The 27,095-nt window shown below is 44.4% G+C and overlaps 2 protein-coding genes across 2 annotated transcripts in view; one reads left to right on the forward strand and one right to left on the reverse strand.

Moving 5' to 3' along the window:
• The window catches only part of myot (myotilin), a 31,605-nt gene extending 15,920 nt beyond the window's left edge, over window positions 1-15,685 (forward strand). The window contains exons 9-18 of the mRNA XM_085473084.1: window positions 6,457-6,676; window positions 6,799-7,760; window positions 8,988-9,138; window positions 9,308-9,409; window positions 10,003-10,040; window positions 11,194-11,332; window positions 11,436-11,643; window positions 11,750-11,915; window positions 12,036-12,169; window positions 15,250-15,685. Of these exons, the coding sequence (XP_085329210.1) occupies window positions 6,457-6,676; window positions 6,799-7,760; window positions 8,988-9,138; window positions 9,308-9,409; window positions 10,003-10,040; window positions 11,194-11,332; window positions 11,436-11,643; window positions 11,750-11,915; window positions 12,036-12,169; window positions 15,250-15,392 (2,263 nt within the window). The 3' untranslated portion in view covers window positions 15,393-15,685. The remainder of the gene's footprint in view (window positions 1-6,456; window positions 6,677-6,798; window positions 7,761-8,987; window positions 9,139-9,307; window positions 9,410-10,002; window positions 10,041-11,193; window positions 11,333-11,435; window positions 11,644-11,749; window positions 11,916-12,035; window positions 12,170-15,249) is intronic.
• A 736-nt stretch (window positions 15,686-16,421) lies between these two features.
• Window positions 16,422-23,147, reverse strand: hdac3 (histone deacetylase 3). The gene is made up of 15 exons (XM_085473096.1): window positions 22,952-23,147; window positions 22,170-22,252; window positions 21,873-22,015; window positions 21,531-21,612; window positions 20,842-20,898; window positions 20,697-20,752; window positions 20,478-20,611; window positions 19,967-20,047; window positions 19,801-19,874; window positions 19,650-19,714; window positions 19,459-19,548; window positions 19,322-19,380; window positions 18,993-19,072; window positions 18,738-18,895; window positions 16,422-18,655 (listed from the first exon to the last, which is right to left on the reverse strand). Exons 1-15 carry the CDS (start codon window positions 23,004-23,006, stop codon window positions 18,586-18,588), a joined length of 1,287 nt encoding a protein of 428 aa, XP_085329222.1. The 5' UTR covers window positions 23,007-23,147; the 3' UTR covers window positions 16,422-18,585.
• Between the last annotated feature and the right edge of the window lie 3,948 nt (window positions 23,148-27,095).

Genomic DNA, 27,095 nt, shown 5'->3' on the forward strand with positions numbered 1-27,095 from the left:
CTGGCACATATAGGAGTGACTTTGTTTTCCATTTTCTTCCTTTTTTCTTTTATTAAGTACCCACAACCACTCACCCCCACCCCAAGTTCCATGGCTGTTACCAAGATATAAAGGGAAATGATAGAATCAAAGAATAGATTCATATTATATCGTTACTGTGTTGCAGTCAGTGAACTTCCATGGAAGTCTTTTTGTGTGTGTGTGTGTGTGTGTGTGTGTGTGTGTGTGTGCGTGCGCGCGCTAAACGGGTTGGGTCACCAGTAAAGTGTCTGCACCTGCCAGCCGATGTCCGAATACCAAGATTAATATAGCTTTGCCCACTTAATCACACAAACACACACACTTTCACAGGATTAGATCACAGACGCACACGGGCACATATATCATGTATTCAGACAGTAGCATTTAAAACACACACAAAAAAAATCCCACACATGGATCAACACATTGAATGCACTGTCATTAATTAACTGAGCCTCTGGCAGGTTAATATCCACTTACACAAAGCAGGAGCGTTTAACCAGTAGGCCTGAGCAGGGTCTGTTTTTTCAGGCCTTCCTCATATTTCACCAGGCTTGTAGGTATATGACACTATTTGTGTGGATATGAGGAATTAACCAATCAGATCTGAGAAAAATTAATCAGAATCAGCTGATTTCTTTGTACAGTGACTTTAGGATATTTAACAAAACCATGCAATGCAGTACATGGGCGTTTGCTGAAAGGCATTAGCTTTTTAAAAAAATTGTGTTGTTTTTTTCCCCCAGAAAATTTCAGCTGTGTACAAAAGTGTATAGGGGGACAGTCGGTGCTGAAAAACACATATAATCTCTGTTAAAAGCTGCAAAGAAATCATCTTTATGCCCGAGTCCCTACTTCCGGCGCCACTCCGAGCTGGCAGCCAGTATCAGCAGCTCCAACCTGACAGTCCTTTTTTCTCTTTAATATATGTTCCTCTGTTGTTTTGTGTTTATTGTTTTTGTTTTTCTATTGTGGACTGCTGTCCCCCACAATGGAGCTCAGAATTCTATGGACAATGGTGTTCTTTATTACATTTTTTACGGCGTCTTTGTCCGGAGAGCGCGTGGAGGTCCGACCTCCCATTGTTTACAGCAGGGATCAGCTGTTAGCCCTCGGAGCCTCCGCTGCCCTGCCTACCGCCAAGCAAGCTAACATCCCCCGTGAGGTGAGGAGGAAGAGACGCGGTACTCGAGCCGGGATCGGGCGTCGCAGTAAAGTTAGGAGGTACCGGCCAGCGATTCCATCTATTATTATGGGGAATGTGAGATCTCTCCCCAATAAAGTAGACGAACTGGCAGCCCTTACTCGACATCAGAGGAGCTACAGGGAGTGCAGCCTGATGTGCTTCACAGAGTCGTGGCTAACTGCGCTAACTCCGGACTCACACGTAAACATGGATGGTTTTCATCTGATCCGGGCCGACAGAACAACGGAGAGTGGTAAGAAGAGAGGAGGGGGTCTGGCTGTGTATGTGAACCATAGATGGTGTAACTCTGGGCATTTATCTATCAAAGAGACGCTATGCTGTAAGGACATTGAGCTGCTAGCGGTTAGCATGAGACCGTACTATCTACCACGAGAGTTTACACACGTGATTATGATAGCTGTGTATGTCCCGCCCTCTGCTAACGCTGCAGCTGCCTGTGAGGTCCTGCACACTGTAACCAGCAGACTCCAAACACAGCAAACTCAGGCCCTTTTCCTGATCTCTGGGGACTTTAATCACATCTCCCTGTCCATCTCCAGTCTATGTATAAACCTCTAGTACACAGAGAACCAGTAGTGAAACGCACCGTAAGGAAATGGTCAGCAGAGACTGAAGAGGCTCTGAGGGACTGTTTCCGTTCTACTGTGTGGGACAACCTCTGCAGCCCCCTGGAGGATGACGTTAACAGCATCAAAGACTGCATTACGGATTACATGAACTTCTGTGTGGACAACACCGTACCCATCTAAAAGGTACGGTGTTTTTCTAACAACACGCCATGGATAAATCCTGAAATTAAGGCTCTCCTCAAGGAGAAGAAGAGAGTCTTTAGATCTGGAGACAAACAGGAGCTGAGAGTTGTTCAGAAGAAGCTGAAATGGAAGATAAGGCAAGGAAAGGAAAACTACAGGAGGAAGATGGAAGAGCAGCTGCAACAGGACAACATCAGAGGGGTTTGGAACAGCCTGAAGACAATCTCAGGACAAAAACCAACCCCACAGGCTGCAGGAGACTTGGGGTGGGTGAATGACCTAAATAAATATTTTAATAGGTTTGATCAAACACCCACCCCTCCCACAGCATCGTCCCCCCTGCTGCAATCTGCCTGTCCTTCATCTCAGGACTTCACACCTCTCAGCTTCACACCTCCCAGCTCCCAGTCATTACACCCACCCCCGGCTTCTGTGGACTCCAACATACACACCCCTCCCCCAAAATCCACTCTTTCTATCTCAGCACTTCAAGTGAGGAATGAGCTTCGCAAGATCAAGTTACGGAAGGCTGCAGGTCCAGATGGCGTCAGCTCCAGGCTCCTGAGATGCTGCGCAGATGAACTGTGTGGCATCCTAGGATATCTGTTCAACCTGAGCCTGTCACTGGGGAAAGTACCACAGCGTGGTACTGGTACCAAAGACCTCCCATCCCAAGGACCTCAGCAGCTACAGGCCGGTAGCCCTGACATCACATCTGATGAAGACCCTTGAGAGGTTGGTTCTAAACCATCTGCGCCCCCTGGTGAGGTCTTCATTGGATCCGCTGCAGTTTGCTTACCAGACTGGCATTGGGGTGGAGGACGCCATCATCTACCTCCTGCACCAAGCTCTGACTCACCTGGAGAAGCCTGGAAGCACTGTGAGGATCATGTTCTTTGATTTTTCCAGTGCTTTTAACACCATCCAGCCACGACTTCTGAGAGACAAGCTGGAGCTATCGGGAGTGGACCAACACATGTCCCAGTGGATACTGGACTACCTCACAGAACGTCCACAGTATGTGAGGTCACAGGGCTGTGTCTCTGACACGCTGGTCTGCAGTACGGGGGCCCCACAGGGACTGTGCTGGCACCGTTCCTCTTCACCCTCTACACTGCAGACTTCTCCATCAACTCCCCACGCTGCCACCTACAGAAGTTCTCTGACGACTCTGTCATAGTCGGCCTCATCACAGGTACAGACTCAGAGTACAGACAGTGGACTCTGGACTTTGTTGACTGGTGTCAGCAGAACCACCTGCTGATCAACGCCGGGAAAACCAAGGAGTTGGTGGTGGACTTCCGGAGACGCAGACCCACCACACTGACACCGGTGAACATCCAGGGAGTGGACATTGAGATAGTGGACTCTTATAGGTGGGTGTTCACCTGAATAATAAACTGGACTGGAGCCACAACACTGATGCTCTTTACAGGAAGGGTCAGAGCAGACTCTCCCTGCTGAGGCGGCTGAGGTCATTTGGAGTCCAGGGAGCGCTTTTAAAGACCTTCTATGACTCTGTGGTGGCATCTGTCATTTTTTACAGTGTTGTATGTTGGAGCAGCGGTTTATCGGCAGCTGAGAGGAAGAGGTTGGATAAACTCATCAGGAAGGCCAGCTCTGTTCTGGGATGCACTCTGGACCCAGTGCAGGTGGTGGGAGACAGAAGGACCCTGGCCAAAATAACATCTCTGATGGACAGTCTCCCACCCCATGCATGTAAATGTTGCTGAACTGCAGAGCTCCTTCAGTGACAGACTGCTGCATCCTAGATGCATGAAGGAGCGTTTCCACAGGTCCTTCCTCCCTGCAGCTGTCAGACTGTACAATCAGAACTGCTCCCAACAAACATAGATGTTTACATCTGCGCTGTAACTGCAATAAGTTAATCAACCGATTCACACTACAACCTGCTTTGCCTCTTATCTGTAGCTATTTTTATTTAAATGGCCTGCATTTGTATAGCGCTTTTCTAGTCCCTAAGGACCCCAAAGCGCTTCACACTACATTCAGTCATCCACCCATTCACACACACATTCACACACTGGAGTTGGTAAGCTACATTGTAGCCACAGCTGCCCTGGGGCACACTCACAGAGGTGAGGCTGCCGGACACTGGCGCCACCGGGCCCTCTGACCACCACCAGTAGGCAAACATGGGATTAGTATCTTGCCCAAGGATATTTGGCATGCAGCCAGGAGGCAGCTTAGGATCGAACCACCGACCTTCTGATTAGTGGCTGACCTGCTCTGCCACCTGAGCTACAGCCACCCCATATTATTTAATTTAATAACTGTACAATACTCTCTGTATATAGTAACCACTGTCCTTGATGTAAATATGTAAAAATTGTGTATGTTTCTGTTCCATGTCCTGTGCACTGTTTGTTTGTATATCTGTCTTTTTGGCTGCTGTTACAACCAAATTCCCCCTTGTGGGACAATTAAAGGATTATTCTATTCTATTCTATTCTATTCTATAATTTAAAGACTGGATCATGACTTTGTTCAACAGAGTTCTGACTATTTCAGTTCTTCTGAGCTCGATGGAATACTCATGAATGTACCGGTAGTTCACAATGTTTATTATGAAGTTTATTATAGAAGTTGTTTGTTTTTTGCAGCAGTAAGCTACACTGTTGCACATTTAAGGCCTGACAGCTCCTAACACTGCTTTTTTTTTTTTTTTTTTTTTTTTTTTTACATGACTGGATTTCATATGCATGTTACATGGACGATAGACACACTAAAGCTTTTACAGCAGTCTATACTTAAAATTCTGTTTAACTGTATGTGTATTAAACTGAGAAAGGTTAAACAGAGCGAGGGAAACAAACCGATAAGTGTACTGAGCAGAGATGTTGGCAAACTGGCAATTTAAAGTGTTACACTCTTCAGACAGAAGTTTTCAGGCAGCCAGTGTGCGCTATTTACTGATCTGCTGGTGTTTGCATTTATAACTGCCAATAAATGGAAATGGGAAGAAATGGGAGAAGCGACCTTCAACTGTGTTATGAGTTTGTTCATTAGAAGGCACTTTGTAAGAGTTGGTGATGAGACAAACAACCAGCTGATCTGAGCAGAGTAACTACACATAACAAATGTCTGATTGGTCTGTATCAGATTTTTAAATCCCCAAATATCAGTACTTGTCTTAAAAATCCTGGATCAGTCGGACTCTACTTTCAAGAAGCAGAAAGTCCACACAGATGCATTCATGTCTGTTAAAACATGCCAAATATTCCCAAACTGTAGTTAATTTGGTTCTTACTTATAGATTAAAACTCATGCTGTCAGAATTTTGAAACCCCCTCAGATAACACAGTACTGTCCAAAGCTATAAACCAACCGCTTGGGTAGAAGGAACATCACTGATCTTTAAATCCTCAATCCAATCATGCTAACCTGAAACCGTTAAATGACTGAAATGTGCGTATTCAGAGTTCTCTGCTAATATGTACACATCACAGATATAGTACCAAGAACATTTCTCCTGCTTAGCATGTCTAGCAAAGATCATCGACACATTAAGTTTTCACCTGTAAAAAGTCCTGATTACATATATCTAGGGGCCCATTTCTTTAAAATAAATAAATAAAATGAAAGCCATGCAGCTCTTTTTGTTTGTTTTCATTAGACTCCCAGCTTTACCATTCTCCAAAGACAGTTTTATATCCTTATTACAAACTCTTTGTAATGAGGATATAAAAGGAGATATAAAATAGGCCAGAGATTACACACACCTCCACTTACAGAACACTTTACACTTGTCTTTTGTGCTTACACCACTAAGTCTAACATGCTTCAGAATCTCCCAATAAGCATCTATCAGACGGCGTTGATTCAGATCCAAGGTTTTAGGCTCTGGGTCAGCTGATGCTGGCTAGTCATCTTGTGCCCCCAGGAGAAGTGCAGAACAAGTGTGTGGATGCAAGGAAGTGTGTGAGAGCGCGTAAAGAGAGGGAGACTGCTATTGTCATTACTGCTCCTGCGTAGCCCAGACTTCGTGGTAGCCATGGGAACAACATTCTTTCCTAGTAGAAAAATAGAGGTCGAGCCAGGCTTGGTATTACAGGAGGAAAACCAGCGAGTGGGCTGAAATGGGAGTAGATATCTGTTACTTTCATTAAACAGCCTCACTGGTACCGTTTCAGTTATTTTGAAACATACTGTAATCTTTTTTTTTTTTTTATTTTAAACAATACAAATACACTTTTTATCATATGGATCGCACACATGAGTATTTCAGTCACTACTTCAAAGACATCCCTCCCACCTCAAATGACTGTATAGCTGTGGGAAACTTGTGTATCCCGTAAAATGTGTACAACACCAGACTCCACATTTTGGAACCAGAAGTTGGTAAACGAAGAACGTGGACACATTGGGGGTTATTGAGAGAAAAATCCTTTACCTTTGAGGGACTTGTAGTAATATATTTTAAATCTACAGCTAACACACTTGTCTTTATGGCAGTTTCCCTGAACCTCAGCTGGCCAACCAGTATTCTGACGAAATCTTTGGGCGGAGCGAGGACGAGATCGCCCTGAGCTCAGAGGGCCAGAGGTCCCCAGAGGTTACTGCCCAAACTTGTACGTCTAGCCCAACCCCACCACCCTCACCCTCACCACCGCCAGAAGTCAAGGAGAAAGCCCAGGCGCCCAAGCTGTTCACCCCAAGCAAGCTCAGTTTCACAGTAAGAGTATTTCTGTTGTCAAATGTAAAAAGCTCAGAATTTTTTATTTAATCATTGCACTGAGATGTTGCATGATCCAGTCTTATTCCATGGTGCAAATTTGGTTTTCCTCTTCATTCCAGTCCTCCCAGTCAGGAGGCAACAACATGAACCTGTCCGACCTGCCTACGTTCACTCCCAGCACGTTCCCTCCCAGCGCCTTCAACTATGAGCGACCGAGGCATTTTATTCAGTCTCAGCCGGCCTTCCAGGCACCCAGCTACGACAGCGTGCTGAAGGAAGCCCAGGAAAACCAAAACAACTCCCAGCAGAACCTCAACAGTGCCCAGAAAAGTCCAAATGTCCTGGAGACGCAGATTCAAACTAAAGCCATGTCCACACAAAGTCAGTCATTTTCTCAGTCCGCGTCAAAGTCCTTGTCAGAGACCCAGTCACAGCTTCAGTCACTGAGCCTCAGTCACAACCAATACCAGTCCGCCGCACCGCCACAGATCCACATCCAGGCCAACGGAACAGCCAAGAGTTCTCCGTCTTCATCCAGCCTCAGCTCCCCTGTCTCCACCCCGGCCTCCTCTGCTGTACCTGCTCTTTCCTCCGCCGGCCCTATACTCAGTCACTCTCCCACCTCCTTCTCATCTCTCCCATCCTCATCTCTCCCCCGCACCACCATGCGCTCCACCATCACCCTCACCCCTAGCGTCCCCAGTGCTACTGGCCTTGGCAGCGCCACCTTACCTGCTAACCAGGACAGCATGTCGGCCTCTGCTGCTTACCTCTGCTCAGTGTTACCCTCCCAGTCCTCGTCCAAACTGTCTCCTAACACCAACCGTCCCCTCTCCTCCACCTCCCCCTCCCGCTCCCCACTCGCACCCTCAAGCCCTCTCCTCCCTCTGAGAACCTCCTTTTCTTCATCTGCTCTCCCTCAACAACCTCCGCCAGTGTCTCCTTCCCTCCCATGCTCCCCTCTCTCTTCTTCTTCCTCACCCTCCTGTGTCCCACAGCAGCCTTTCACTCCCAGCACCCAGAACAGTGTACAGCCTGCTGTGGTCTCCTTACCTGCCAGCTATAAGGGGACGCCAAGCACGTGAGTTGCTCGATACCTCAGTTTACAATTTGGCATGCACATTATTACAGTCGGTACAAATTCAGTTTCTGATATTTTGACATTGAAAATAAACCAAAACACAGCATAACTCCATGCAGCCTCCAAACTGATGATAAAATTGAAACATTTCTGTCAGAAAGTTTAAACAAAAACTTCATGAAGGAAGAATTTATCCCAGGCTGTACCGGTCGATCTACGTTCCTGTGGGTAGTGACCAAAAGAACGAGATCGCGCATTGAAGCTGTGGGCTTCCTTAGAGATGGGGTGAGAAATTCAGCCATCCAGGAGGGGCTCAGAGTAGAGCCGTTGCCCCTCCACATCGAAAGGTGCCAGTTGAGGTGGTTCGGGCATCTGATAAGGATGCCTGCTGGGAGAGGTGTCCGACCGGGAGGAGGCCCCGGGGCAGACCCAGGACACGCTGGAGAAATAATATCTTTCAGCTGGCCTGGGAACGCCTGGCTGTTTCCCCGGACAAGCTGGAGGAGGTGGCCGGGGAGAGGGAGGTCTGGGCTTCTCTGCTTAGGCTGCTGCCCCTGCAACCCGGCCCTGGACAAGCGGAAGAAGATGGATGGATAGCTGTACCTAATAGATGGCTGCCTGAGTGTACACACTTTGAACAGATGTCAGGTTCTTCAGAGTTTAGAATAACTTTTAACCAGCCATGGAGCTTTGACAGGACTCTGTACAGTCCTGTGAAATGAGTTAAAGGAGATTCTACTTATTTCTCCGTGTTTTTAAGTGTTGAACTCAAAGTAATCTTTATTTTATAATAGGCACTCAGTCCAACCATTGTCTCAAAGCTATTTAGCTCTCTCTCTCCCCAAACTATAATCCAGCTTTCCTGTTATTGGCTGCCTGTACAAATAAAAGATTTTACTAACAGGAGGCTGGAGCTGCTCACGGCCCGAGCTGTGTGCATAAGACGACCATAAGAAGAATATCCGCCCTTACGCGACGTTGAGATTCAAGAAAAAACAACCCAGCAGTCTGAAGCCTAAGCTTTTAGCTTTAGTCATGTTTAGTATGAGCATCCACCAGTACTTTATTATTGTAATATTTGTTGTAGTAAGTATGCATATAATCCTTTCAGTGCATACATTTGTGCTTTCTTTTATATATAAGAAAAAAGAAACGTCTAAATAAAGTAGGACACAGGAAGTAAGGAGAAGGGTTCAGTTCTCTCCCTCCTTCCTTTCTACTTCACAGCCTTCCCAAACCCATACTGAAGAAGGCTATAGCTCCTCGACCGTCCTCCGCCCGCTCCACAGATGAAGACATTCAAGGTTCCAAAGACGCTTTGATTCAGGATCTGGAAAAGAAGCTTCGCTCAAAGGAAGCCAGGAGGAGAAACAGCCAGGTGTGCCCCCCTCCTCCACCACACACACACACACACACACACACACAATGTCTGTTTGAAGAGAATGCAGTGCAGTAGTTTACCAGAAATATCAGTGACCCATTCTGTGTGTTGGTTAAAAATGATGTAATCAATTAAAACTTACCAACATGAAGCTTCATTTTTACAGAAGCTGTCTTACGAGGAGCGCATGGCTCGTAGGCTGTTGGGTCCAGACAACACTACCTACATGTTTGACCAAGACAATCTTTCAGACTCACAACTCGACCAGGTACAGCTTTGACTTTCTCCGTTATTATGAAAAAATTTCCAATCTCAAGAGAGCGTTTCAGAGTGTGCTGCAGGGCTGACGTTCATGCTGGCCCTGTTCCAAAACCCATTAGCTTTCATTTAGTCGTTAAGTGAAGACCTCGCATTAATACAGTCATTTGGGTTTGAATAGCAGAGCAGGGAGCCAGTTTCCCTCTCGGGGCCTCCTGATGGGCTCCCAAGCTTGAAGATGAGAAAGTGCAGCAGTATAATCAGCAGCCACAGCGAGCGGCTTCACACTGTCATTTTGACCACGTCACTGTGTGTGTGTGTGTGCGCGCGCGGGATTGTTCTGTCAAAAAGCCTGTTGCTCACAGGGCTTTGCACCATCTAATTTCTCTCACACACACATCATCCTCTCAAGCCAACGAGGTTGTCAGCAGCTTTTTCTAGCTTGTTTCTGGGAATGAACCTCTCAGTCGTGACAACAGCACCATTGTGTCAGCACACACACACACACAGTTGCTGTCATTCCTGTTGACCTGTATGAGCTAGTTTTCAAAGCTGAAACCTACAGTGTGATTGTGTCAGTTTATCTCAGTCTTTCTGTTACAGCCAGATTCACCAGAAGGAAGACACACGGGTGGACTATGGTAAATACAACTTCTACATTTGCACAGAATGATTAATCCAGGTTTCATTTAATGTTTATCCAGCATCTGTGCACTTGTGCACTTCATCTGCAGGCTAAAAAACAAAATGGCAATTATTTATAAGTAGATTTGATATTTTTAATCTGTCTGATGCTGCAGGTAGCACTGCTAGAACAGAGAAGGCTGGCAGGTTGTAGTAATTTAATCTAAGCTAGCAGTTTGAGTACAAGGAGCTTGTGTTTGAGCTTGTTTTAAAATGACTTTGTAAACATGCCTCTGGTGCTGGGAGCAGCTGAAAATGCAGCTTTATTTAGGCTTAATCTTGTTCAACAGCAGGTTTGGTGCAAGATTTTTGCCCCCCCCCCCCCCCCCCCCCAAGTTTGAAGGCAATGTAGCTAATGCTTGTTATAGTTGGCAGTTATCTTTCACTTTACCTGAGCTCACTGTCTGCATTTCCACCTCTCTGCGGCTGCTGTAGGTGTGTAACATCCCTGATCACCGTGTCATTATCACTGTTGTTATTAACCTGCTGGAAAGAAACCCTGGTTGCCCAAGCTAAATTCCTATTACTTCTGTTTAAATCTTATAGTTTTCCACAAAGACCTGCTCCTTTAATAATATCATATGCTTCCATAGAGGTGATGCATTTAGGCACAGTGAAGGATGTTGGGGCATCAAGGGTTCAGTTTAGACAGTTTAGAGTACGTCCTGACTTCCTGGCTCAAACAGTAGCTGACCATTCAACCTGTTCAGCATCCTTTTTTTGTCTTAGTTTATTTTTTTGAATTGGCTAAAACTGACTTTATATCTGCAGAGTCTGTGCTGCATGAAATGCAAATGTATACCATTCTAATAGCAGATCACTGAAGCAAGAGAAAAATGAAAACAAAGTTGTGAAATTATACACTTTACCTCAGTTAAAGCCTCAATTTAAAACAAAAGCCAAGCAATTAATCGTTGTGCAAACCAACCCCAGCTGTCTGCTGGTAAGGAGGCTTAAGTTCTTCATAGCATATTTGTGATGTCAGTGGACAGAAAAGGAAAAGCAGTCGGTGTTAGTGCATTTGCTTGCGTGCGTCTGTGTGTGGTCACTAGTTTCCTGTAAAGTTCAGTCATTGAAAGTGAGGTTATAAATAAATAATGTCCTCTGCAGGGGGAGGCACCACTCACGCACAGATGAGAGGGGTAACGAAGGATTGGCTATCCAGGAGAAATGTTACGCGCCTCGCTTCCTGCAGGTCCCCCCAGACCTCACAGTGGAGGAGGGGCGCTTCTGTAGGCTTGACTTCAAGGTGGCTCTCTTAAGACTGAATACTTTACCAGAAGCCTAACAAGCTTAGGTTCAATAAGCTGTTTTTCACTAGTGATGAATCATGAAAAATGTGTTAATTTCAGGTGGGAGGCCTCCCAACGCCCGATGTCTCCTGGTATCTGGACGGTAAAGCCATTCGTCCAGATGACTACCATAAGATGCTGGTGTGTGAGAAAGGGATGCACTCATTCATCATAGAGATTGTGACGGTGCATCATGCTGGTGTGTACGAGTGTGTGGCCAGGAACCGAGCCGGGGAGAGCAGATTTACCATGAGGCTCAATGTAATCGGTAAATATTAGCATACTGTGCTCTTCGTCATGGCGACTGATTTAACGATACCGCCTTTCACCGTGGGAGAGGACCTAATCACATGTATCCTCGTTCGTCTCTGCAGCTCAGGAAGCGCTCCGTCCTCCTACCTTTGTCCAGAAGATGGTGAACTCCAGAGCTCTAGAGGGCGACACGATCAGGTTAGAGTGCAAAGTGGATGCTTCCCCTCCACCGCAGCTTTTCTGGAAGAAGGATAAAGACATGCTGCGCATTGACCCCAACAGAATGAGGTGCGTCAGCTTAAGTTCAGACTCCACTGTTCAGGTGATGATACCTGGCATCGACTCTGTGATTGTGACACTTTAGCCCGTATGTGTAACTTTGCAGTCTCTCTCACTGTTTCACTGCAGTCTGTACCAGGACGGGTCAGGCCGCCAGTGCTTGTTGATAGAGAGGGTGATGAAGTCAGATGCTGGCTGGTACACTCTGTCTGCCATCAACGAAGCTGGCATGTCCACATGCAACGCCAGGCTGGATGTAGGAAGTAAGTCTGTTCATTTTTATATGCAAATAAGCTCTGAGAGGCCGCCTCAGCTATCTGCTGCATGAGATACGACACGCTGCTCGTTACCATAGAAGCCCAGGCTGTAAAATCAAACACCAGATGGAAAACGCTGTGTGCCCGGTGTCTCCATGAATCCCGCTCTGTCTCTGGGAGCTCATCAAACAAATGGCGCGTTATGTGATCGAGCGGAAACTCGATGAACGCACGAGGCTCCGAGCTGCCGAGGAATACGGTATAATCGCCGAGCGATAACTGTGAGGCAAATACAACACGGCTATTAGGTTTCTGCTTTCTCACATAACACCATCTGCTCCGTGGAGAGGTCCTCCATACACAGCAAACATGAAAGTGAGTTTAAAGCACTTTGTCTGAACCAGAGCTCAGAAACGGGAACTCATCAGGAGGTTTTTAGAAGTGAAGACTATGGCGTTATTTTTGTGCCACTATTCTGAGCGCACGTTAAAAAAAACATTGTGCATGTGTTGCATTTTGAGGAGAAATTTATTTTGAGCAAAGAAAAACTGAATTTGAGTGAACAAAATTAATTGCTGTATTTCAGTGTTTGCTATTATCCACACACACAACAGCAGCCCCTCTCGCTCAGTTTTTGCATTTGCGCTCGCTCGCAATGTGTTGCACGTGCTCTCAACATTTCTGCCCGTGCGCGCTCAACTCTTTCTGTACACCGTTATATTTGTTCCACAAAACCCGCCAATCACAGACTTGGATGCAAAAAAAATGTGATTGGCTGTTTTGGTCTCCAATCAGCTCGAAATGACGAAATGCAATATCCCAGAATCCATTTCGTCCAAAACTCAAACGAGGCAGTGGTGGAGGAACACAGAGGGGCGGAGTTTGAAATATTACTCTTTCTGGGTCACAAAATAAACTTTTAAGATATTTTCATGCGAGAATGGTGCTGTGTAAACTTCAAATACCTGCTCGATTTATCAAGACATCACATATTCGCAAAAGTGCTCTAACGTTCTATCGGATTGTCACAATAGAGTAATGTTTTGCCCACCGAGGTGTTAAGTCGGTTATGTGACTGAATAGTGTGGATTGCACTGGGTTAGGATGTTACTCAGTGATGACAGAGTTCAGTGTGTGAAAATGCAGTTGAAAAGCACAGCGTCTGGATACGTCTCCTAACTCTTTCCATGTTTATTCATCTTAATTAAAATGAAAAACATTTGATGGTGCAGAGTTTAGTCCAAACGTTTTTAATCTGACACCTTAGTCAGTTGATAACATTTCAGACTTAGACCAGAAGAGTAGAGGTTATCTGATCTTAACTTTAGGCCTTTATGCTTAATCATTTTTAAATTGTTCCTGTTTGGTTTTTTTTGTTTTTTTGTTTTTTACATCATAGCCTTTCAGTGTTGAAAATGTTTTTAAAAAGGAGGGAATAGTAATAGATACCATAGTTGTGTCTTCATACAATGCATTATTACAAGAACTTTACTAAAACAGTATTCAGTTAGGGCTCAGCAGCAGGGAAGGCTGATGGTGAACTGAAAGGAATGCTAAATGCACTTTAGCTTAACCTCCTAAGACCCGAACTCTTTCGTGGCATGCATTTTTAATTTCTCTTTGCTATTTGGGCTGATTGGGACCTCCATCCAAGCATCCATCTTCTTCCGCTTTAGCCGGGGCCGGGTCGCGGGGGCAGCAGCCTAAGCAGAGAAGCCCAGACCTCCCTCTCCCCAGCCACCTCCTCTAGATTATCCGGGGGAACACAAAGGTGTTCCCAGGCCAGCTGAGAGATATGTCTCCGGCGTGTCCTGGGTCCGCCCCGGGGCCTCCTCCTGGTGGGACATGCCTGGAAAACCTCACCCAGGAGGCATCCTTGTCAGATACCCGAACCACCTCAACTGGCTCTTTTCAATGTGGAGGAGCAGCAGCTCTACTCTAAGCCCCTCCTGGATGGCTGAATTTCTCACCCTATCTCTAAGGGAGAGGCCAGCCACCCTTCAGAGGAAGGACCGATGCAGCATCCGCATCGCTGCGGCCGCTGCACCAATCTGTCTGTCGATCTCCGGCTCCCTTCACCCATCACTCGCGAACAAGACCCCGAGATACTTGAACTCCTCCACTTGGGGCAGGAACTCATCCCCGACCCGGAGTGGGCACTCCACCCTTTTGCGGCTGAGAACCATGGCCTCAGATTTGGAGGTGCTGATCCTCATTCCCGCTGCTTCACACTCGGCTGTGAACTGTTCTAGTGCGAGCTGGAGGCCTTCACCTGATGAAGCCAACAGAACCACATCATTTGCGAAAAGCAGAGATGATTGGGACCTGATTAATGTAAAAACAAAGAATTACTTTTTGTTTTTACCTGATTTTTTTTTTTCTGAGAAAAATTAGATCCACATATGACATTTGCTTTAAATTTCAATGGAACAGTGGCAGTAAAACGTCCTCGTAAGTGGATATCAGGCCCTCGTAGAGCAAAATTTTGGTCTAGACAACCCAAAATGTGACGTCCACATATGTGGACGGCAGGTCCTAGAAGGTTAATAACAACATATATCAGTGAAGTTTAGCTGAACTAATTCTGTACCAGACAAGAGTCTGCAGCCTCGTCATTAAAGAGTAGAACGTTTGCTTTGAAAATATAAAAAGGTAAATTACATTAAGTGGTGAATTTCTATGTTTACTAAAGATGTTTGTTTTGTTTTTTTTTTTTTTAAATTATCAAATTTTAATGGTGACATTATTGTATGTGGATATGATGAGTTGGTGTTGTGGGTTTGTCTCATTCAGGCTTGTGGAGGTGAACACTGTGCATCCACTGTTCCTGCATATATGTGCTGGTCACATATCTGCCTCTGAGCTATGCTGTACTGTGGCATGCAGGGTAGAAGAGTTATTTTCAGACACCTGGCATGAGAGGAATTTTTCTCCCCTGAGTGTTAGTAAGATTTGATGCTGCTCTCAGGGACAGGAAAGGTGTTGCTCTGCTTTCTTTAAAAACTTTATTTATTTAAACTTTGATTATAAATCAATCTGAAAACCCAAAACAATATATTAACCCATCGTCTCTCCGCCCCTACCAGCCCGCACAACTCCGGCCATGAAGACTGCTCCTGCTGGCTCCAAGACTCTGAAGCTGCTGTCCTCTCTGAGCCACGTCCCTGCTCTGACGGTGGAGAGCCCCGCCCAGCACACGGCGCCGTTGTACGAGAGCGAAGAGCTGTAGACCCACATGCTCCCACCCTCCACTAACCACCATGTCAGAACTGTAAAGAGAGGAGCCTCTGACTGTCGCGTCAGGGCCGAAACATGAGTGCAGACTAATAATCATCGCAGCGCGCACAACTCACAGTAGTAACACATTCACTAAGCTTCATGCAACAGCAAAGCACATCTGCCATCTTTACAACACTTGGGTAAAATGATTATGATGCAGCATTGGAGACTTTTTACTGTGGGAGAGTTTAGGACTTGTTCTCGTCCATGTGCTGCTGTTTGTCACACTGTTTCTGCCCATCTGTCTGCTCTGCTTTTTCCTCTCCGTCTCTTCATGTGCCCGTCCTGGCTGCTCTCAGCAGAATGCGGCTCCTCGGTCATGGATGTATTAATAGAGCTGGGTATGTTGTGGCACAGGCTGCGCTGCTGTCAGGTTTGGTCCCAGTGGGCAGCCACATTACTGCAACATAATCTCCTCCAGTCCAGAAACCATTTTCAAAACGCACATTTCAAGCAATGATGACAGGACACCGGCCATATGTTACTACATGTACTGAATATTTAAAAGGTTCTTTAACATTTGCACATTTTAATTTTTTTCCCATGTCTTATTGTAAAATCTGTGATTGGAGCAGGCCAAGTCAGACAAACTGGATGCTGCTGCACAGGGGAGGACAAACATCCTCTGCACAGCAGTGCATGTGTTGCAGTGCACCCTTCAGATAAACTCTTCTATGGTAGAGAGTAGAAAACAGAACCAAGTCTTCCCACAATCCCACACTGTCTCTACACATCACACTCACTCCACTTTAATCCTGACAGCTGTCTGCTTATCACTCCTCTGTCCATCCATCCATGTTCTTAACCACTTATCCAACTTGGGGTTGCGGGGGGGGGGGGCTGGAACCTATCCCACCTGTCACGGGAACAGACAGTAAAAAAAAAAAAAAAGATGGACGTAGCCACTGTGACGTCACTGATTAGTGAAGTCCCCTCTGAAGCCTCGAGCCGTTTCCGTCTTTGGTGTTTTGAAACAGGATGTGATAGGGGAGGGGCGACTCGGACTGTGAAACTGAGAACACCGCATGCTTGTGATTGACGCGTCGTTAGCCAATGAGAATATCCTGGACATTCCTCCTTTCTGGCTCTAATAATAACCGTAATTCCATTATTCAGTGTAACCCGAAACTAGTCACGGAGTCATCAGGAAAGTGTTTACAGAGGTCACACAAGAAGAAAGCCTAGGGCTATTTTCCCCCATAGCTTCTATACAATCAAGTCTTTTTGCAACCAACGTTGCCCCCTGTTGTCCATTTAACAACAATGCAGCTTCAAAGCAAAGCATCGGCTCCACTTTTTAGACCTGCTTAAAGTTACGTCCATCTTTTCTGTGCTGTCACAGGGTGAGAGGTGGGGACGCCGTGGACAGGTTGCCAGTGAGGAGAAAGAGTTCTGTACTTGTGAATTACTGCTAAGGATCATTTTGTGTGTCCTTGCATTAATGCTGCCTGTGGTGTGTCTGTAACGCTTTTTAAATGATCAGATTCTCTGCTGTTGTATGAATTTAATCGGGTTGAAATGTTCTGATACAGTTTATGTGACTGAAGCTTTTTATCAGTGTTGAGACTTTTCATGTGTGCAGCCTTTTGCTGCTAAACACAGGCTGCCATCCTGATACCTGAACCCAAAACGTGCTCTGAACTTTAAACGTTTACACTTGGTCACATCTGCAGTGCAGATACGTTTGAACTCCAGACAGAAAATGTTTTTTCCTGTTAAGCGTACAGGCAGGTATCAGCATGTCAGCCTCAGTCTGTCTTTTGGTGACTTTATCCAAATGGATTCATCAGATATGCTTAATTTGCGTGCTTACATTGAAACTGCTTGCTATTACCAGCCTGGAGCTCACGTCACAAAAACCAAGATGGAAACGTGTGTTCTGTGGCCATGAAAATCTGGTGTTGACCCCTGTGTGGCCACGGCCTCGCAGTGACGGTTGTTTGCTGAGGTCTGGATAAACTACATTTTCTGCCTTAATGTAGTCCCAGGTGTTACAATAAGTAGTTGGACTAACCAGTGTCCTGTACTGGTCTAATCCACTGGTTTAGCTAGTTGATCTTCAGTTGGTCACTAAGACATGCGGCTCAAATGGGGTTAAACTTTTATAAAGCACAGGACTAAGTCATAATTCAGAGATTTTAAACTGCAGTGTGTACTCTCCTGTACTGTTTGTTGTGACAAGAACTTCTAAATATCACTGGATGAATGAGGAATAAAGTCTACACGACCTTGACCTCCTGCATTTTTCTTTTTTTGATCAGCTTCAGTTCAATGTCACGATGTCGCCCTCAGGTGGCAGCAGAGAAAACGTACAGATAATGTGACACACACACACGGGTGAGTCAGTTTATTAAAAACAAGTTGAAGACGATATCAAAATTGACAAAGCTGTTTATGACTAAAAGAGGGCAAAGTGTTTCTACTGTGGCTGCCAAGACCACAGACAACTGTTCATCTGCAAAAGCATGATCAGATAATTTACAGGCTTCATCAGCAGTTATCCTCAGTTTTGTGCAGAACAGCAACGGGTACCAGAAGAAACTGGAGCACGGGCAGTTCTTGGATCAGCTTCTGCTCGGTGGCCTTGCATACAGAAGCTGCCAGATCAGTGAGAGTTGAAATAGTGCCCTGCTCTGTGCTAGTGCTGGACTTCTCAGAGCTGTAAGGCACATGAATAATGAGTATATTTGAGATTGTGTCTTTGAAAACTTCAGCAACCATCTGAGCAGGCCTGTGTGTGACTAATGCCACCGAGCAGGCACTCCCACGTTTGTTTCTTGTTATGCCTTTTCCTTCCCACCTGGTGCTAACTTGGTGTTGCAGTTTTTTCGCCTAATGCGCTCTGCCCTCCAACCAGCTGCTCACAACTCCTGTGGACTGACTGGTGAATCTAAATCGTAGGCTGTGTGCAGCAGAAGTCTTTCAGAAGCCAAACATTTCATTAAGATAACATGAAGATCATGAGCAGAAAAAAAATGAAACAAAACATCTGGAGCACAAACGAGAAAAAGAGCAGCACGTCTGATATATGTCACGTTTCTGTGTGTATACAAAGACCAGAACGCACAGGAGTCTGTTCTCAGTCTTTCGAGTCCTTCAAGAAATGTTTTCTTTGTTGCACCACAGGGGATTTGAAAATACCGTCAAATTTCTACGTCGCTCTCTTTGTCGTTGTCGTGGTCACCATCGTAGAACTCGTTTGCTGCCTCCGGCCTGTGGGAGTCACGTCATGAACAGTGAGGATTGTGCACACCAATCTTTTATAAATACACGCGTGTTGCTGACTCGTGCTGACCTGGTGTAGTTCTCCTCAGCTCCCCTCTCATCGGGGTCGGGCTCGTCGTTGCGCTCGTAGCTCAGCATGTCGGACGGGACGTCGTGGATCTGAACGCTGGGCGCGTGGTTCAGCATTTTCAAGTTCTCAAACACCGTCTGACGGATTTGCTCCAAATACTGCAAACACGTGAACACAGCGAGAGGGTCGGCCGACTGCATGTCAGGATCTCTACTGTGCACTTTACACCAATGAAAAGAGGAATGATGCTTTTACCTGTCGGGAGTTCTGGTTTTCTATCCTGGTGCTGACATCAGGGTGCAACGTGAAGTCTGGAGCAAAGTACTCAAAATACTCTGCAGACAAACCAAATCAGACAAACAGGATGTTCCAAGTATTTCTGTTCACTTTCCTTCTTGTTTCACCCGCAGTCCTCTGTAATGTCACGTGTAGCGACTCTAAGAGTAACTACTAACTGGCTTTTAATTTGTTGTTTATGCATAAATCATTTTTCAGGCTCATTGTGACATCCTGGACAACAAGAACGCACAAAAACAATCCAACAAAGATATTAAAATCTCACTGAAACATGAAACATAGCTCACCGCTGTAAGGCAGCTCATCACTGATGGATTCATCCAACAACAGAGACGTCTCATAGGTCCTACAACACAGCACAGATTATTATCATCATCATCATCATCTTAAAGCTGTATTCATGGAAAGTGCACATCAGACTGACCAACAGCGAGCCACGTTCCTCACTGTGTATCCTCCTCCTCCCAGAACCAGCAGAGGGATCTTAAAGCTCTTCACAAACTCCACACACTCACTGAAAACCACACACACACAGATTATGTTGCAACTATCAGTACTCATGTGCTGGCTGTTTAAAAATATTTGAGTTCAGCTGGAAAAAACTTTATGTCTCACCCGTGTCCTCGGATACTGAGGTTGAAGCAGCCCAGCCTGTCACAGCCCAGCGAGTCCGCTCCACACTGCAGACAGACACACACCAGGTGAGGCAATCGCACACACGCAGATTAAATCATACAGAAGCAAATGATAGGAGCTACTGACTGACCTGCAGGACGATGCAGGTCGGCTGGTAATAATCCACCACCTGTCTAATAACAGGCTGGAACAGCTGCCTGTAGCCTGAAAACAAAACATGCAAACACGTTGGTCGAATCTCATGTGATAGTCGCAGAACAATAAGAAAGTGTGACCTCATGTGTTGTTGCTCTCACTCTGGTCATCGATGCCGTCTCTGAGAGGAACATTGAGGCAGTAGTACCGGCCGCTCTCTGCCCCGACCTCGTACATGTCACCTACAGGAAGCAGAGCGAAGAACAGATGACGAACTTCTGTTGTTGCTGGACTTTCAATTCCATTCAATGTTTCCACAGTCAGAAAAACAAACACTACTTTAGAGTCTTATTTAAAAATAAAATAAATAACACTGCTAAACAGCTGACTCAGTGACAAAGGGCAGCCCGGACAGAGTCCAAGACAAACTTAATAGGGACCAAACGGCTCATAACAACAGGGTCAGATACATCCCGAGTCTACGGATAGAAACCCGCCTGGAATACACTTATCATTTATCTGCTTATACAGCTGACAGAGGACTACTTCAGTATTTCTATGTCTTTAAATTGGACTTTTGGGGCTGAATATGCACGCAAGTAAAATAATAAATGATATAAACACCACTATGTGGACAGCAAACATTTGTTAGATAATTAAAGCTGCATTTACCTGTCCCTGGGAAAAAGTAGTTTCCATATTTGTGAAAGGACACGGTCATAACTCGGTCTGTGAGGTAAAAGGCTTCCTGGACGCCATCGCCATGGTGAATGTCTATGTCAATGTAAAGAACCCTGGGGTGGTACCTTGAACAAGCACAGAGCAGGAGATTTATGTCACAAACAGACACGGTAAAGATTCGAGGAGAGTTACTCCGGAGCGCCGTCTTACTTGAGGAGCTCCAGTATACTGATGACGATGTCATTGACATAGCAAAACCCAGAGGCCTACACCAACACAAGAACCAAAAAAGACATTTAACTCAAATGAGCTGAACAGAGAAGACACACATCAATACATGTGGCTTTGTTCTAACCTCAAACTTTTTGGCATGATGCAAACCTCCGGCCCAGTTTATAGCAATGTCACAAATCTGGAAAATAAAGCAGAGTCAGCATCAGTTAGAGCTCACACCTTTAACTGACCACGAAGCTGAAGACCATGACAGTTTTAAAGGATGGAAAGCAAAACAAGAAATCAGAAATGTCTTTGATGAGTAACGATTTTAGTTTTTAAACACAAACTAAAATTTTCTCACAAAACTCCTCAATGCTTCTCCTATCCTCCCTTTAAGTTCACTTTTTTCTGATTAGCTGCCCTTTACAAACAGAAAGGGGGTGTCCAAATTCATGGGCTGCATCCTTCTGAGGACCCGGCCTTCACGGTCTACGTGAGGATACAGCCCATGAATTTGGTCACGACCAAAGACTGAACAGCAGGTCTACTGCTGCTGGGAGAGAGAGAGATACGTTCCCTCCAGCAAACATGAAGAGAGGCCTTTCTTCTTCTTTCTTACTTCAGCTAGAGAGCCTTGGCCACATAGAACAATCAATGACTCAACCTACTCCTCAAGGATATCACATAAATGAGTGTCTCTGACGACACTTTAAGTTGTAATTCAAAATGAAACCAACAGATGCCACCCTAGGCTACCTCAGTCTTGTTTTGTTTTGTTTTTTCTCTGTAGCACCAAAACCATCAGCTGGGTTTATGTGTGCGTGGTACCTTGTGGTTGAGCTGAGTAGCCCCCTGTAAGGATGCTCCCGTGTATCTTGAGCAGAACTCAAACAGTCCTGGAAACACCGGACTAAAACACACAGACATGAAATATTTAAGTTATGGGTTTGTCAGCCATGATGATCAGAGAGGCTTTTATGCTGAAACATTTACAATCCTGACAGATGAGATGTAAGAAAAGGAAGTTAGCTGCTTGAAAACTACAGTCCTTAGTTCCTATGGAAGCAGTAAAGGTGTACTTAGTTTTTCACAGGTCTTGTGAAAACTTCATTAAATCCTTCAGATTCTTTTTCTCGATAAAAACGTATTTAACGAGAAAGAGACACTCACCAGTCATCTCCCACATTAAACGCGTTGAGACTTTTTGTGAAGCCCTGCATGTTATTGGGGCTGACCTTCTGTAGGAAGTCAATGTAGTCTTCAGAGTGGAAGCGACACATGTCATGCTGAGACGCTTTGTAGGGCTTAAACACCTGGTGGGAATAAGAACATTTGATAGAGTGCAGCATGAACTTGTTGTTTCTAATAAAAAACAAACAAACACAAGATTTATCAAATGTTTTTTCAGTGTGAAAAGCATCAACAGGTGTGAACACGTGACAGTATCTGTCACTACTGCTCGCTCACCATCATTTTCTTGTAAAGTCCATAGTGCAACACCAGACTGTGAGTGAGAGACAACCGGTGAGGCTTCATCGGGTGGCCAGCACCTAACAGAAACACACAGTTCATGCATTACAGGGCTTATATCTGCATCTCACAGACATTAATCAGGTCAAAAAAAAAAAAGAATTAAGTGTACACATTATGGCTAATCACCTAAAAGAGAAACACGGTTGAAATTGGTACAATTTATGACGAAAGAGATTTGGAACACTGAAACAGCCATCCATGCGCTGTTACAAAAGCGAAAATACTTGAGGTAATTCGCAAAATAAAATAAAAAAAATAAGCACGGTAAGTATATCCTGTGAGCATGCGTATTGCAGCACTAAAGTTTGAATTTGTACAGTGTATCATTTCGTAAAAGCAGCATTAGCGTAGACAGACATATTACTTTATTTATCGTTACTGTTACACAACCGCCACGTTATCCATTCAGGACACCGTAGGAAGCACCGAGACATCCTAATAAAAGCTTTACAGGCAAATACTGAACACAGGGCTACAATACGCGTCAATAACGTTACATCTTAAGGTTAAAGGCGCAAGCAAAGCCCAACTGTAATATATAAACAAATCAAATTAAATATTAAAGCGTAGCAGTGACGCAAAACTAAATGTTAAAAAGAAAGAAAAGAACTGAGAAAATAAGAATAAAGCACAGTCTCGTACACATTAGCATGTAGCTAGCTTTCCTTAGCATCAGCTCCCTGAGTAGGGCGGTTCACTATAATAATTAAACTTACCGTAGTGGAAATTGCCCACGTCTGGGTCGTAAAAGTAAGATGTTCTATTGGTCATTCTGAAAGCAATGTCTCCCGACTTTCTACGAAAAACTGTTGTCGTCTTTGCAGCTACAAAACCCGCATTTTTCTTTCAATTAGCAGATAGCCGCCATAGTAAACACCGAGGCGTCTGCGTCATCACACGGAGACAGCAGCGACGGGGAGGGGATGGGTGGGGCCACGGAGCCGGAAAGAAAAACAACAAAACAGCCGCGACAGATGGAGAGAAAGTTACACTAGCTTTCTGTATTTTTCATTACATGAAGGTAAAGAAGTGCAATTAAAAAAGAGTGGAAAGATACCTTGAGCAATGTGCTTAAGTTATACAGTACATATAATATACAGTTTACTTTAATAAACTCATCCACACATAATTAAAACTTATATTTTTTACAAATCAGTGCAAATACAAATCCCCTGGTCGGGTCTTAAAATTAGGAAAATAAAATCTCAGACTGAACAGCATAACACGGCATATGATATACACTGTGTTATTTATTTATTTATTTTTAAATAGAAAATACAGAAGCAGTGTGTGAAAAGCCAATGCACTTTTAATGTTTCAACTGTGATTGAGAGAGTAACACACTTGATTGGTGTGAGTGTAAAAAGTTTTAGCAGTTGGCTAAAAGGGCATTTAAAAGAATTTGAAGTGCATTATTCTGCAGTGAGAAACATTGTAGAATAATCCGGTCTGTTTTAGATCCCTCAAGCAGACGTGTGTAACTACCACACACAGAAAGCTCCGGGACCGGATAACATCCCAGGTCGTGCTCTCAAAGCATGCCTTCACGATGTCTTCTCAGAAATCTTCAACTTGTAGTGCCCTCATGCTTTAAGAGGACCACCATCATACCTGTCCCAAAGAATCTGAGCTGCCTCAATGACTATCCCCCAGTAGCATTCACCTCCATCGTTATGAAGTGCTTTGAGCATATAGTTCACATCACATCTTTACTGCCTGCTAAGACCTGCTAAGGATTTATTTTCCTTTCTGTTTACCTGTATAAATCCTATGTATACCCAATGTTACACAAACCTGAGAAAAAGAAAAGAAAACAAAGCTTATCCTAACCATTTGCAAACCAATTTTAATCAGTTTTAACCCTCTTTTTGATGTATGTCATATGCAATTATTATTTTTCTTTGCTCCCCAATAGCCACAACTTGGACAAACAGTTCAATAAATCTGATCTGACACTGTTAGAATACTTTTCTGGTTAAAATCTGTTGCATGCTATCACTTGGCAGTGTCAGGTTTAAATGTAGTTCATGTTTACCTTTGAGCTATTTTTAGAGGATTATTTTGCTATTCAGGTGATTTTGACAGCATCTATTATTCATCCAAGACAGCATGTCTCTGCAAGCTTACTGACAAATTAGATGAGGACGAATTCAGAACAGCACCAAAGCACTAACAGTGGCACCAGTTTCATTCTTGAACACCTGCTCATTTAAAAATGATGAAGCGGAACTTGCTGGAGCTTCTCTGCATCATAAAATGCTTTTTTTTTAAAGAAAAAAAGGGCAGACTGTATACACGTGGCAATGAAAGGACGCTAACAGAGGTAGGAAACAAAGCAACCATGTTACTGTCTATCCACTGTATCCAGCATCAGTAAAAGTCAGTAAACATGTGGTCGCACTGTGAAGCTTTAAAAGTTTAATGTCTTTCAAAGATGCTCCCACTGAAATTTCCTCTTCATCATTTCCTTCACCTCTTCGTGCCCGTCTGTATTCTTCTTGTCTTGTCCACGTGTGTCCTCCTTTTTTTCTGCAGTAAAAAATAAAAAATCTCTGTGTGTGTGTATTCATATCCTTGTGAGGACTAAAAAATTGGAAGTTTACTATACTTGTGGGGACCAACAGCCCTTATGGCAGGGATGGGGAACTCCAGGCCTCAAAGGTCAGTGTCCTGCAGGTTTTAGATGTGTCCTTGATCCATCACAGCTGAATTAGATGGCTAAATGACCAAATTTCTGGTCCCCACGAGTTTGAAGGCATTATAGAGACTAAAAATGTGGTTTTAGTGTCAGGGTTACAATTGGGTTATGGTTAGGGTTAAGGTTAGGCAATCCTTTTTCATGGTTAGGTTTAGGGCTAAGGGGCTATGCCCCAGCAATATGCCACACCACACCACAAACACTGGTAAGGACCAAGCAACAACTTCTGGCACTGGAAGCTTAAAAACCTGGCTCCAAATCCCAGTCAGTCATTATAAAAGAGGCAACTTTACAGCATCATTACAACCTGTTCTAAAAACAGTTTGGTCCCTAAGGATTTTGGAGAAAGGTGTGAAAAAGGGAGGGCAGGAGGGGAGGATGGGAGATATTATTAAAAGACAAGGACTGTTCAACGAGTAAAATTCAATCACTTTAAATGAGAGACTGGATCTATGCCTGTGTTGCTGCATGAAAGGTTATATGAAAATCCCAGGGGAGTTGATACAGTTTAGTGCAGGGTAAATGGGTTATTGTGCAGTATTGTGGTTAAGTTTATAGTAACACACTATGTTGGGCTGGTGTACAGGAGGGGAAGGACAGGTGGTCATCCATGAATTTTAAGGAGTGTGCTGGAGAGGCTGGCACAACTAAAGCCTTCACTCTGCAGTATGTGTGTTGGCTTGTCAGTCGTTTTGCGCTGGAATTTCTGGAGGTATGTTTGATTTTTCTATCTGCGCCTGTTTGCTTCCTCTCACCCTGTCTCTGTTTCCCTCCCTGCTCCGTGTTTTTCTGCCTGGAGCTAAAAGGCAGTGCTGCTCTGGAATTGAATCGTTTATGTATTATTCATTGCTGAAGTTGCAAGTTACAGAGAGTTCAACACAGGTTAGCACAGGTGTATAATTTATATGTCTATCTGTCTCCATCATTAAGAATTATAAGAATTTACCTTTAGGCACTATTTAAAGCTCCTTTTATTTCCCCAAAATAATATTGAACACAAATTGTTTGTACTGGGGTTTCATGTCTTGTGGGGGAAACAAATGTTTGCTAGAAGATCACATTTACAGTAAACAAGCTGTCCTTACCAGAGCTCGACTAACACAGAAATCATTAATAAAACTATTTTGAAAACTTAAAATAAGATAAGATAACCTTTATTAGTCCCACACGTGGGAAATTAGTTTTGTTACAGCAGAAAGTGGACAGTGCAAATTTACATAGAAAAATTAGAAAAACACTGGAATAAGATAAGAATAAGATACTGAACACAACTGTATAGAATAGAATAAAATATAATACTATGTACAATAGGATAAAATAGAATACAAATGCAATATACAATTGAGTATAATACAATGATGCCAGAAAAGTATTGCACTTAGTGTTATTGCACATGTGTGGATGTGTGTGTTTGATCAGTTGAAGTCTTTGTTGTGGAGTCTGACAGCAGTGGGGAGAAAAGACCTGCGAAATCTCTCCGTCCCACATCGTGGGTGCTGCAGCCACTGAAGGAGCTGCTCAGTGCTGTCAGAGTCTCCTGCATGGGCTGGGAGATGTTGTCCGACAGGGATGACAGCTTAGCCACCATTCTCCTGTCACTCACCACCTCCACTGGGTCCAGAGGGCATCCTAGAACAGAGCTGGCCCTTCGGATCAGCCTGTTCAGAGTCTTCCTGTCCCCGGCAGAGATGCTGCTGCCCCCCTCCCCCAGCAGAGCACAATGTATAGATTTAAATGTATTAATGTATAAATGTAACTTTTTATTTGCAATAATAATTTAATGTGTATAAAGGACTGAAGCCAATACCAAGATGCATAGTAATACTAATACTACTAATAATAAAATATTAATGACAGGTGCACAGTCATTACCACTATTCATGTTGGACAACCTTTTGTTCAGTTTGCATTCAATCACAGAGCCAACTTTAATCAGTTTGTTCCGTCTGTTGCTGTCACAGGTTCTCCCATCAGACAGCACTTCCCACGATGGACTAATGACTAATAGAAAATCTGCATCGTTCTGCAACAGGAGTCTGCTCATCTCTTTTCTGTAGCCTCTGTCTTGGTCTCCCAGTTCAGCCGATGCAGACACCCAGGTACTCGTACTCCTCCACATCAATATCCTGTCCCAGGATAGATGCTGGTCACACAACCTTCCT

The sequence above is a fragment of the Copadichromis virginalis genome, linkage group LG2, assembly GCF_057382275.1.
Source record: "Copadichromis virginalis isolate Kocher_CV1m ecotype Utaka linkage group LG2, C_Virginalis_male_GT1.1, whole genome shotgun sequence".
Lineage (NCBI taxonomy): Eukaryota > Metazoa > Chordata > Actinopteri > Cichliformes > Cichlidae > Copadichromis > Copadichromis virginalis.